Source organism: Rhinatrema bivittatum, chromosome 1 (genome assembly GCF_901001135.1).
Source record: "Rhinatrema bivittatum chromosome 1, aRhiBiv1.1, whole genome shotgun sequence".
In the NCBI taxonomy this organism is placed as follows: Eukaryota; Metazoa; Chordata; class Amphibia; order Gymnophiona; family Rhinatrematidae; genus Rhinatrema; species Rhinatrema bivittatum.
In genome coordinates, this window is record NC_042615.1 from 385,915,911 (window position 1) to 385,929,618 (window position 13,708).

The 13,708-nt window shown below is 41.8% G+C and overlaps 1 protein-coding gene across 3 annotated transcripts in view; it reads left to right on the forward strand.

The window, feature by feature from the left end:
• Positions 1–13,708, forward strand: part of LOC115091242 (low-density lipoprotein receptor-related protein 2-like) — a 271,760-nt gene that overhangs the window by 147,994 nt on the left and 110,058 nt on the right. For all 3 annotated transcript variants that reach the window (XM_029601348.1, XM_029601358.1, XM_029601367.1), the window contains 2 exons: positions 5,911–6,216; positions 7,746–7,955. In XM_029601348.1, the coding sequence (XP_029457208.1) occupies positions 5,911–6,216; positions 7,746–7,955 (516 nt within the window). The remainder of the gene's footprint in view (positions 1–5,910; positions 6,217–7,745; positions 7,956–13,708) is intronic.

Consider the following 13,708-nt stretch of genomic DNA (forward strand, 5'->3'; position numbering starts at 1 on the left):
CAGAAGTACAAGACCGGCTGTCTAACCTACCATGTATAGGAGACAATCTGTTTGAACAGATCCAACAAATGGTGGCTGAATTAAAAGACCATCATGAGACCCTTAAACAGCTCTCCTCAATGCCTTCAGACTTCTCTTTAAGAGTCCTTCAGGAAGGACTCTAAGTCATTCTACCATCCAAAGAAGGCCTATCCACCACCAGCAAGGTCCCATACTACAAGACCTTATCAAAAGCCTCAACCTCGCCAATCCTGAAAGCAAAAGCCACAAGTGGCTCCCCAGCCAGGACCTGCTTCCAGTTTTTGACTTCTGCTTGGAGAACAGCAGCCGGATTCCTCTGCCAAGCATACCAGTGGGAGGTCGACTGTGCCACTTTCACATGTGGCAGGCAGTCACAACCGACCAATGGGTACTGGCAATCATTGCTCAGGGTTACCACCTGAACTTTCTCGCCCTGCCACCGGACTCCCCACCTCTACAGACATGGAGAACGTCTGAACACTCCATTCTTCTGGATCAAGAGGTCTCCCTCCTTCTCCAGTCAAGAGCAATAGAACCCATTCCGTATTCGCAGCAAGACCTAGGGTTCTATTCCCGGTACTTCATGATCCCCAAAAAATCGGGAGGAGTACGTCCAATTCTGGACCTACATGCTCTCAAGTACCTCCAGTGGGAAAAGTTCAAGATGGTAACTTTGGGATCTCTTCTACAAAGAGGAGACTGGCTCTGCTCTCTGGACCTCCAGGACACATACACACACATTGCGATAACTCCATCTCACCGCAAGTACCTGAGGTTTTTAGTAGGCCCCAAGCACTATCAATAGAGTGCTCCCATTCGGCCTAGCGTCTGCACCACGAGTATTTACCAAATGTCTCGTGGTTGTCACAGCTTTCCACAGGAAAGAAGGTGTTCACATCTACCCCTATCTAGACTGGTTAATCAGGACTCCAACCCAGCAAGCTGCTCTGTCCCTTGATTTCACTCTACACACTCTGATTTCTCTAGGATTTCTTGTCAATTACAAAACATTCTTTTTAGTCCCACCTCATACCTTGTCATTCATTGGGGCAGACTTGGACACCTTGCAGGCAAAAGCTTTCCTACCTCGACAACTAGCACGGACACTCATCTCTAGCTTACCAGTTGCAGTCTCAGCAAACAGCTCGCCAATTCCTTGTCCTTCTGGGACACATGGCATCCTCAGTCCATGTTACAATGGCCCGTCTGGCCATGAGACTCGTGCATTGGACTCTGAGGTCCCAATAGATTCAAGCTGTTCAGCCCCTGTCAACCATTGTCCACATCACCAACCCACTCTCTCTGACCTGGTGGCAAGATCGGTTCAATCTCCGGGGACTGCCCTTTCAATTACCAGATGCTCAAGTCATTCATACCACCGCTTCCAACCTCTGGTCGGGAGCCCACATGGATGATTTGCAGACACAAGGGTCTTGGTCTCCAGAGGAAGCCAAACACCAAATTTCCTGGAGCTTCGAGCAATGCGATATGTTCAGGGCTTTTCAGGATCACCTATCAAATCAGGTCATCCTGATTCAGTCTGACAACCAGGTGGCCATGTGGTACATCAACAGGGAGGCACAGGCTCCTTCCTTCTGTGTCAGGAAGCTGCGCAGATTTGGGAGGAAGCTCTCTCCCACTCGATGTACCTCAAGGGCACCTACTTGCCGGGAGTGGACAATGTACTGGCAGACAAGCTAAGTTGCATCTTCCAACCGCACAAGTAGTCTCTCAACCCCTCAGTAGCAGCTTCAATCTTCCAACAATGGGGATATTCTCAGATGGATCTCTTTGCGTCCCCTCAGAACTACAAAGTGGACAACTACTGCTCCCTCATTCACAGCAAAGGCTCTCAGCCCAGAAATGCATTCTCCCTCTCATGGGCAACCGGTTTACTCTATGCATTTCCTCCACTTCCTCTTCCCTCGAAGACCCTAGTGAAGCTACGTCAGGACAAGGGAACCATGATCCTGATAGCACCTCACTGGCCATGCCAAGTGTGGTTTCCCATACTCCAGGATCGCTCCATCTGCAGGTACATTCCCTTGGGAAAGGACCCGCTCCTGATAACTCAGAACGACAGGTGCCTGCACTATCCCAATCTTCAGGCCTTGTCTCTGATGGCATGGATGTTGAAAGGTTAATTCTTCAGCCACTTAACCTTTCAGATCTAGTTTCACGTGTCTTGATTGCTTCATGAAGCCTTCCACGAGAATATTACTCTTATAAATGGAAAAGATTCACATGGTGCACCTCAGTCCCTTGATCCATTTTCCTGTCCAATCCCAAAGTTTTTGGACTATCTCTGGCATTTGTCAGTCAGGTCTAAAGACATCTTCCATCAGAATGCATGTCAGTGCAGTGGCCGCCTTCCATAAAGGTGTTGGATGTCCCTATTTCGGTACAACCCCTTGTAACACGCTTTTTGAAGGGCTTGCTCCACATCAAGCTGCCTTTACGTACTCCAGCCCCTTCTTGGGACAGTAATCTTGTTCTCGGTCGGCTCATGAAACCACCATTCGAGTCTCTTCACTCCTGTGACCTAAAACATCTTACATGGAAAGTGATTTTCCTTTTGGCTATCACTTCAGCTCACAGGGTTATTGAGTTACAGGCCTTAGTTACCTATCTGCCTTATACTAAACTCCTGCAGGACCAGGTGGTACTCCGCACTCACCCTAAAGTTTTACCTAAGGTAGTTTCGGAGTTTCACATTAATCAATCCATCATACTACCTACCTTCTTTGCCAGGCCCCATTCCAATCCAGGGGAACAGGCTCTGCATACCCTTGACTGCAAACGGGCTCTAGCTTTTTATCTAAACCGTACAATTTCCCACAGGACGAGCACTCAGTTATTTGTCTCGTTCCACCCCAACAAATTAGGGCAACCTGTGGGTAAGCAAACTCTCTCCTCCTGGTTAGCGGACTGCATATCTTTTTGCTATCAGCAAGCAGGCATTCCTTTTCAAGACTGTGTTAAAGCACACTCTGTGAGGGCCATGGCGACTTCAATAGCACACCTTCAATCGGTGCCACTTCCTGATATTTGTAGGGCTGCCACCTGGAGTACCCTCCATACTTTTGCAGCCCACTATTGCTTGGACAAAGCCGGAAGACAAGATTCCATCTTCGGCCAGTCTGTCCTGAGTAATCTGTTTTCAACATGATGTACCAGCACCCTTCCGCCTGCCCAGTGGGGTTCAGGATGCCCTCTACCAAATTCCACCTCGGTTGTTGTACCTGTTGCACACCGTTGGGTACATTTGGTGCATGTTCGGGCATCCTTAGCTTGGTACTCACCCATATGTGAGGACTAACATCCTGCTGTCCTGTGAATACCTGTTACAGGTAAGCAACATTTGCTTTATCCCCACTCGGCTATCTCCAAGCTGAACAGCCTTAACCTCTTCAGCCTTTCCTCATAGGGGAGCTGTTCCATTCACTTTATCATTTTGGCTACCCTTCTCTGTACCTTCTCCAGTGCAACTATCTTTTTTTGAGATGTGGTGACCAGAATTGTACACAGTACTAAAGGTGTGGTATCGCCATGGAACAATAGAGGCATTATGACACTTTCCATTTTTATTCACATTCCCTTCCTAATTCCTAGCATTGTTTACTTTTTTTACTGCCGCAACACACTGAACATAAGAACATGAGCAGACTATTTGAAAATATTATCCACAAGGATGCCTAGACTTTTTTTTTCTGGGTAGTTGCTCTTAATATAGAACTTTTCATCCTCTAACAAGGTATATTTTTCCCTATATGCATCACCTTGCACTTGTCCACATGAAATTGTCTGCCATTTAGATGCCTACTCTTCCAGTCAAGTTCCACCTGTAACTTATCACAATCTGTTTTAACTACTCTGAATAATTTTGTATCTGCAAATTTGATAACCTCATTCATCTTATTCCTTTCCAGATCGTTTATAAATATATTGAAAAGCACTGGTCCAAGTACAGATCTGAGGCACTCCAGTTTACTCTTTTTCCACTGAGAAATTTGACCATTTAATCCTACTGTTTCCTGGTTTGTAATCCATGAAAGGATGTCTCCTATCATGACTTAAGTTTTCTTAGAAAGCATTTTGAAGTCATTTTCGTGGGTGGCGATTCCCAGTATAGAACCCAGCATCACATAACTGTAATTGATGCTTTCCCTAGATTCATCAGTCTGTGCTTTCCACATTAAATTTCAGTTGCCCAGTCTTCTGGCCTCTCTAGGTCCTTCTGGAGCTCCTCAATCTGCTGCTGTTTTAACAACTCTTATCTGCCAATTTGATCCTCGCTCATTTGTTCTCTACATCATTTGAGTCTGTTCTACCATTTTGCACGGACATCTTGCTCACAGATCTGTAGTTTCCTGTATCACCCCTGGAGGCCTCTCTAAAAATCACACTTCCCTCTTCCAGTTTTCAGGAATTGTAGCTGTTTGAAATAAGTTTGGTTATAACAGGCTAACGATTTAATGTTCTCAGAGCTCTTCGGTGGCAGTCATCCAGTCCCAAAGATTTTTCTATCTTTAGTTTGTCAATATGATCTATTGTCAGATTTTAGTTGCTCAAATGTAACATTTTTGAAGTGTTTCAGGTGTGGCTATGTTCCCAAAATCCTCTTCTATAAAAAGGCAAAGAATTCATTCACTTCTGTTATTTCCTTGTTTTCCTTGGTCATCCTATCAGTCCAACTGACAACCCCTCCCCCTCCCCCTTGAATGTACTTGAAAGCTTTTACATTTGAAGCAAAAAGCATGTGAGGGAGTCAGCTGGGCTGCTAGATGGCCAGCAATGCAGCAATTGAAAAACTTGCAACAGATTTTAAGAACTCATGACTCTTGTCTTCATTTGGTATAAGGTCTGAGCCGATTTGCTAAACATTGTTTTCCATGTCTATGCAAACACTCATTGCAGATATTGGAGTTTACATATCCCACCTGTCTATAGTGGCAGGTCTATTCCTATTTCCAACCACTTTGTGAACATGTCTTTGTAATGAACCCTGTTTCTCCCCTACCTTAAAACATAATGTTCATGGGTGCTAGCTAGTACAATGGAAGAGAAACTAAAGTATGTTACTATTGAATGGGTCCTGCTGAACTTCTAATTTGAAGCATCCTTTGGTATGAGGCAAAGGAATGATTCCATAATGAGAAAAAAATGTAAACCTATTCAAGGAATTTCTTTGCTTGGTGCATAAAAACTTGCCTGTTCTCCCATTTTAAACATTTACAGGACTGCTTAAAGCATGGATTGTTTAAACTGTCTTAGATTATCCTTTAATAGCATAGTCTGACATCTACCCTGACATACATCCAGTATTGGGATATATAAAATCTCTCATTTAGTAGGAAGGCAGGAATAACCTAACACAAGACTTGTTTAACCTGTACTTGAACTCATGTCTTTGAGAATAAGTCACCTTTCTTGAATGTTTAACCATGAAGTAGCTAACCACTTTGTGTGCTTAACATGAAGACTATTTTTAGTTTTGCCTTTTTCTATTACAATGCATTAGGGTTAAACATGTCAAGACTGAATGGTGTCATAAAGTGGTCCAATTTTTATGGTAGGGGTATTAAGTATTGGATTTTAACTTTAACTCTTGCTTTATTACTGGCTAAGCAGCTCAGGGTTGTAGATGGTAAATATTCAATTTATCAAAATTACTGAATATCTCCTGTATACTTTTCAAGAAATAACTCTGGGGGAGGAAAATCCTTGTCCTTGCATATTTGGCATGCTTTACCAGAAAACTTCATTGTAGTCAAGAATTAGTTGTTTTTTTTTCCTCCTCAACCAAAATTGTTGAAAGATGTATGTGTTAAGACTGAAATTCTGTTTTCACTTTGCTTTGAACTATTATATAAATCTTTTATTTTTTAGCTTGCTCAGCCAGCATTGACATTCCAACTGGCAATATATACTGGCTGTCATGTTACAGTGCCATTATGATTACTAGATTCTCTGGCATGGGAACAAAGAGACTCTATCAAGCCAACACCACTATACAGTATTTGTTTCTAGACTGGAAAAGAACATCCTTATATTGGGTTGAAGGTACATTTATTCTCCGCATGAACCTCAGTGGTGGTGACATACAGAATATCTGGAAAGCGGCAGATCTGGAGGCAGTTAGAATGGCCCTGGATATTAAATCCCATAGCCTCCTTTGGAGTTCTGGAGATAAGGGTAAGTACTAAAACATTTTAGCTAATCTTATAAACTGAGGCCATGTCAAAGTATATAACTGGTGTCAATGGCAGGGTTTGCACTGAATAGAACATATCTGGGGCAGGGTAATTAGGGATCACAGGATTGACTGAGTTTGAGATGTCACTATTTTCTCAGAACATTATCTGGAATGAGTCACGTTTATTGTAACAGCTATGCCAAACTTCCAATAATGTACTGCATTTAAAGAAAGTGGCACAGAACTCCATTATTAGGAAAGTTGTGGCATTTCCTAATTATAAAAATTCCTAATGTGGTAACTGCATAGCTATTTTTTTTTCTTTTCCTTGTGCTATAGTCAACATTTGGGGTATGATTGCTAGAGTTGAAAATAACCCAATCTGACAGAGGGGACATGTATCTGAACTGAATACTAAGTTACATTTTTCAATAAGCAATCACAACACACATTTTGCTTGGTAGTGTGTATACATAACTAGGCTTCAAATAAAATTGAAGATCGTTGGCTTAGTCAATGTTTTAGCAATCTCCAAAATAGTTGAATGGAACAGTTCCCTTCTATTTTGCACAGTTGAACAGTAGTTAATATGGCTCTTCTACTTAGAGCCTGGAATCCTGAATGTCAAACTTGCTTGAGGTGAAGGGCAACACCAAATATAAAATACAGGCTCTTGTCAACTTCATGTATTGAAGTTCTATAGCCAAAGAAACAAATTACCATTAGTAATTAGAGTATGCAAAATTAAAAAAAAAAATTCTGGGAACTAGTTGGAATAGCAACTGAAGCTACAAAATCATATCTTTCAACCAATACTACTCTCTAAGAGTGTGAATTTGTATTAACTTTGCTACTACTAGCAAATAATAATTAGGTTGAAAGTGATACTTTGGTACCCAAATCCCTGAAATATATGTAGCTCCAAGTAAACATAAGGGTAGCCCTGTCACATGGTAGGAGCAATGGACGGCCAGTGCATCTTGTGCTTCTACCATGTGATGGGCCGACCAATGGCACAGGTAGCCCCTGTGACATAGTAAGTGCAAAGGCTATCGGCACCATTTTGAATACTGGCAGCAGACGGCCCGAGTGCAGGAGATCGCTCCAGGACCACCAGGGACTTTTGGCAAGTCTTGGGGAGGGGGGGGGGTTTGTAGTTAAATTGAAAGTTTGGATGGGGGTGTTTTTTGGGAAATGAATAACATATCAAACTAACAGATCAGGGTCCCCTGAGAACGGATGCAACTGATTTGGGTCCTGACGAATACTGAATGGGACAAATCTGTCCCTGCTGCACATCCCTAACACCAGACACCTTACATACTTTGAAACAAAAACAGGGTCCATTCTAATATTGTAAATGACTTATTGACTATTTGCCATACAGTTTTAAGGTTGATATTAGTATTGCTGCCTACAAAAAAGGATGGGGGTTTACTACTTGTACTATATGTAAATGGAGTTGAGATTAGTGCTCAAAGTACAATTTTGAATGTATATATAACACATACTTTTTACATACCTGTAGGTCTACAGGCTCTGAGTCTTCTGAAGGGCAAATCATATACTTTAAGAAAAAACTGGATAAATGCATTAATAGCTGCCTATGAACCATACTTGGTATCTGTCAACGAAACAGCCCTTGAGGTATGGGACAAAAGAACAATGGAAGTATTTGCAACAGTGAAAGAAAGCAACATTGCCAACATAGTTGTCATAACATCTGATATGGAAAAAGGTTAGTTGTCTTGTGGTACCAATTGCTAATATAAAGAATCTGTCAGGTTTCCTTGACTCTATTTTCTTTATGCTGTTTTTCATACTGGCTTGGATTTTGGTTTTCCAACTCTTATGTTGAACACAATTACTTAATTCAGAATTTTTTTTCCTATTGAACACTCCGACTTTAGAGTGTGGGTTTTGTTTTTATGACTCCCCTACCTTTTGGACTGATAATCAGGACAACCATATCCATGACCACACCAAGGGCCCAGGAGGCCATGTCTTGCCTGGCTTTGGAGCTCCTTGGTTTCAGCCAGCTAGGTAATTGGTCCCTCTGTAGAGGAATGTGCCAAAATAACGGTCTGTTCACTGGTTGTAAGACTATGGGGAAGAGTCCCTAAAGAGGCCAGACATCTGAACATCTCTAGTTTTTGGTGGCTTAAATTTATTGCAGTGCTTCTCCCATCCATGTTATATAGAACTTAATGCGGCATACAAGATACCATACTTTTCATAGAACAGAGAACTAAGAACTGGATGGATAAGGCATAATCTCCAAATGGCTGTGGTTTCTGCAGCTAGGGCTTTCATGTTCCAGTTTATTTTCTTCAAATTTCAATAACCATGGGAAAAGTGACATGAAAAGTCAGTGGAAGTCACTTTCCATTGAAATTCCCATGGAAAACGAAAGGTCCTTGGATATAGCCTTGTGTAAGCAGGAATAACTGGACAACATACTCCTAATTCTGGTGGTTGACTTACAGTGCTTGTATGTTAAGACACATGAGGGAATGTTAAAATTGAGAGCTGTATGCTCATATACCTGTATAGAGTAGGAAGGGGTAGAAAACATACTGATTGACCAAGAAGCAATAGCCTACATGTGGTCATGCTTCCATGCGAAGTAAGAGCGAGCTATATCTATTGCGGGTCCCAAATATTGGAACAAAATGCCACTAGAACTGAGCTTACGGAGGCGAATTGGAAGAACTCTGCCTTACCGGGGGTCGCGTGGTGGCTGGCCCCAACGGCTAACTTTTTTCAGCGGAGCATTGTTTCTACTGGGACTTTCTAGTGCTGACACCTTGACGTCATGATTGCAGACTCAGGAAGGTATTTTTAAGTGTCTTCCTGCAGCACGCTGACTAAGCTGCGTGTGACAAAGGCACATGCATGGCTTTGTCTGTTCGGCTTAGTCTGCTTCGGGGAGTCTGCAGAAGAATTTCCTTGTTGTATTGGAGTTCAACCTCTTCAACCTCCTCTGCTCTAAGTTTGAGTAATTTAGGTGGAGGGAAACAAAGTGCAGGATTAAATAATTTCAAAATAATGCCCCAGTGATAGTACCTTTGCAACCTGCTGTAACAGGGTTTTTCTCCCCTGCGAATCAAATAAGAGTAGGCAGTCCATTGCACTGAGACAATGAGCACACGTCTTCAATGCTGGACACTCATACATCCTTAAGCCCCAGAGCTCCAGATATTCCCTCTCATCCCAGTAGCTAACAGCATCAGATGTCTGAGACAGCAGGTTCTTCCCAAGTTGGTGACTGAGAGCATCTCCTTTGGGGTGAATAAAGATTTAATGGCATCTACTGGAGAGTCTGGAAAAGAGACCCAACTGCAACAGCAAATACTTGCTGGTGGGGGGGGGGGGGATATTCCAGACTATTCACCAATGACATAATCACAGATAGATGGAGAGGGCTTGACTCTGAGACGACAGTCAAGGATCTAAATTGGATTTACAGCCTCTGGGTTTACAGTTGGTATCAAAGCAATAAATTACATTGGAACTGGTATGGAAGGCACTGACTTCATTAGATTCCTCATAGTAAAGTTAGCAGAAATAATGTCAAACCAAAAATCATATATGCAAATTAAAACCTGTTAATGAGAATACTAATAAAGTAAAGGTAATAGTCAAGTATGTAAAATACAAGAAATACAGGGGAAAATAATGCAGGGAGAATTACAAAACTCTAGAAAAATTGAAACCCTAGAAAATGAGTAGATATAAAAATTTGAGAATTGTAAATTTTCCCTGTATAAAATTAAGTTTTCCTTTAGATATTTTTAAGAGGTATCTTACAGAAACTTTTACTTCCTAAAGAAGCAATACCACCAATAGCAAAAGTATACTTTCAAAATGAAGGTAGGAAAGTAAACAATTGCAAGGTGTTGGAGATAATTTAACAGTTTTTGGAACAATCTATCACTGAACAAGTAGACTTCAGAGGAACATTATTGGCTTCTTTCATATTTCAAGCAGACAGATTTAGTTTTTAAAACATTTTTCGCAATCGTTAAATTTTCTTGGAGGGAAAATTTGGGTATATCCCGATATTGCCAGAGAAACGCAATTGCGAAGGAAAAGCTTTCTATCAATGCAACAGGAAGTCAGAGACCTTGGAGCTGAATTTTTAGTGAGATATCAAAGTAAATGCATAATCAGGTTAAATAGATGTTTTCTTTGAACCTATACAGCTGAGAGATCCTTTAATGCAAAAGTTCCCAGAGAAGCAAGGAATCCAAAATAGAAACTGGAGAAATGAGGGGGTTCGCAATTAGCTATGATTATATTTTCCTTGGTAATGTGCAGTAAATACATGTTTAGAGCATCAGATTTTCCTTGACAGCTAATATAGTATATTAGCTAAAAGTATGGAAATTTGAAGTTGAAATGTCTTTGAATATTTAGAAGATATAAAGGGTATAATTGCCTTTAAAAAAACTACATGTTACTCTGTATTGTAATGTATACCCAATACCTGTGAGAAATTTGTCAAAATTATGACTGGTTCATTGAAAAGTTATCTAAATGTTAAATTATAAATAAATAAAAACAGATTACAGCGAAGAAACAATTTCAGAAAGGACTAAAAACATGGCTGTTCCGGCAAGCATATGCAGACGAGTAAAATGAACAGGAGTTTTTTTAGGCACTTTTAGTGTTAACCTTTTACTTATATTGCTTTTACTGTTTCTTTTTTTGGTAACTTTATAGTTTTTAAAAAAATCTAATTTTTAGCTATATTTATAATACAAGAATATTTTTCTATTTTCCTCCCTTATTTTTACTATGATTAATTGTGAACCGCTGAGATGGATGTGTCCGCACAACAGTATATAAAACTGTTTAAACGACTGGCAGATGAGAGCCTTTGTAAAGTAGACAGGAAGAACTGGGCAGACTAGGCCAGTTGGGTCATTCTGCAGTTATTTACTAGGCCAGTGGTTCTCAACCTTTTTTCTGTCGACACACCTGACAGATGGTTCTCACATGCGTGACACACTGACCCATGATCGTCATGGGGCTAGATGTAAAAGTTCAGTTTGCATCCACGGGAACCCCCCTGACCCACAATAATGGATGTAAAGCAGAATTATGACATTCCCCATACAACTAACCCTACAAAAAAGATATTCTGGTTCTGGTGTCATTTCAGTAACAGCAACTAAAACTCCTTCTACTTCCAGGCTCAATAGCCCTACTTATGAAAAGACAGCAGTTTACCACCAATGCATGTCCTCTTGAGAACACAACAAATAAGACTGATAAAACTCTTACATGCTAGTAAAATATTTCATCTCTGTAACAGCCACAGAACCGACCTAACATACTCCCAGGATCTGAAGTAATGCACATAAACTAATCCACACACATTTAAACTTGTATTATGGAATACACTCAAATAGGAGCAACCCTATCTATGAAAAGGCAACTATATAAATATTAAATCAGGCCCTAAAAACCAATACACCTCTTATTAGGAAAACAGAACTAGCAAGCAGCTATAGATCCCCACACAGAAATAATTGTAAAACTATACTAATAAGCAGAATAAATGTTTCTAAATAGCTATGAACAGAATAACATCCAACAATTAAAAACTATTAAAAAATTCTCCAAACACAAATAAAATATTTCAAAAAAAAGCAGACACATCACATAATATTAAATAATTAAAATGGCAGTCAATCAAAAATAAACTTAAAAAGCCACCTTTACTTACTCCCTCCAGCAGATCTCCTGCTCCTCTTCCATGCAGGCCGTAGCACACAGCAGAAGCAGCAGTAGAGGCTAAGCTCTATACTCATGGTCCTCTTCCTTAATGCCCATGTCTCTCACACACACACCATACCAGTCATGCCCCCATGACCAGTTTCTGTCTCTCACACACTAATCATCTCCCAGTCTTTGACACACACACCAGTCACCTTCCTGAACAGTTTCTCTCATGCCATACACACAGGCTTCCCACTCCCGTGTTCTACTTACATATACGGGCTTCTCACTCTCATAATCACTTTGTCTCACACACACTCACCAGTCTCCCATGCTTGTTCTCTCCACATGCACAGGCTTCTCATTTCCACACACACACGCTTCTCACTCCCATGCTGTGTCTCACACACACCCAGGTTTCTCACTCCCATGCTCACTCTTCACATGCACAGGCTTCTCATTCCCATAATCACTTTCTCTCTGTTACACACACATGCATACACACACACACCAGTCTCTCATTTCCATGCTCGCTCTCCACTGCACAGGCTTCTCATTCCCTGAATCACATTCTTTCTCTCATATTCACACACCAGTCTCTTTCTCTCACACACCCCGTCACCTTACCAACCAGTCTCTCGCTCTCATGCATGCACACACGCACAGGCTTTCCACTCCCATGCTCTTTCTCTCACATAATCAGGCTTCTCACTCCCATGCTTTTTTTCACACACACAGCCCCTCCCCTCCAACACCAGGCTTCTTACGCCCTTGCTTTCCCACATACCCAGATTTCTCACTTCCATGCTTTTTCTCTCTCACACACACATCAGTCACTTCCTTGACTAATGTCTCACACTCTCACATACACATCAGTCATCTCCCTGAGCAGTCACTTTCATTGTCTCTCACACATACACCACATCAAATCTCTGACCAGTTTCTCTCACTCACAAATGTGCTCTCAATCACACGCAGGCTGGCTGCTTCTTTCTCACTCACTTCCTCCCCCCGGGAGCACAAACGGTAGCTGCAGCAACCTCCTCCTCCAGCCCCCGCAAGCCAAGAAAGTAGAATCCCATCGACCGTGGGAGGCTCCTGCTGCTCTCTCCTTTCTTGATTACCGGCTGCTTAGATTGCCCGGGGGCCGATGACGCTGCTGCCGCTGCTACTTTATCACGCGGCACGGGCCGGCTCTTTCTCCTTCCCGTGCACCGCATATCACTTCCTGTTCCGGGTCACGGGGGGGGCGCGGGAAGAAAAGGCCCAGCCACAAGTGCCACAGCTTCTTTTAGCGCCGCTGCCGTTCCCGCTGGGCTTGAACGTGCTGATAGCCCGGCGGCAACGGCAGCAAGGAAGAAAGAGCAGCGGGAGAGACCCGGAGCACGCGACACACTACCCGGTGCTTGGCAACACACTAGTGTGTCGCCAAGCACCGGTTGAGAACCGCTGTACTAGGCTATTCTTTGATTACCATAGCATTCTCATCTCTAGCATTTTAAATAATTTCCTTTTAGTAAGAAGTGAAACTTATGGATGTTATGGAATTAAAATGTTTAAGACAAAAAAAATCTTAATATTGAATGACCAGACTCCTGTATGGTTGTCTGATCTCTGACTCAAGTTTTCATAACTATTCACTTTTTCTTTGTTTAAAAAAAAATAAATAAAAACTTTGACAACTTACTGTATTACTGAGGTCTGGAGGTAGCAAGACTGGAGTTTAATGTCAGTTTATGGTGGTTCTGTAGTATGTGCTGCATC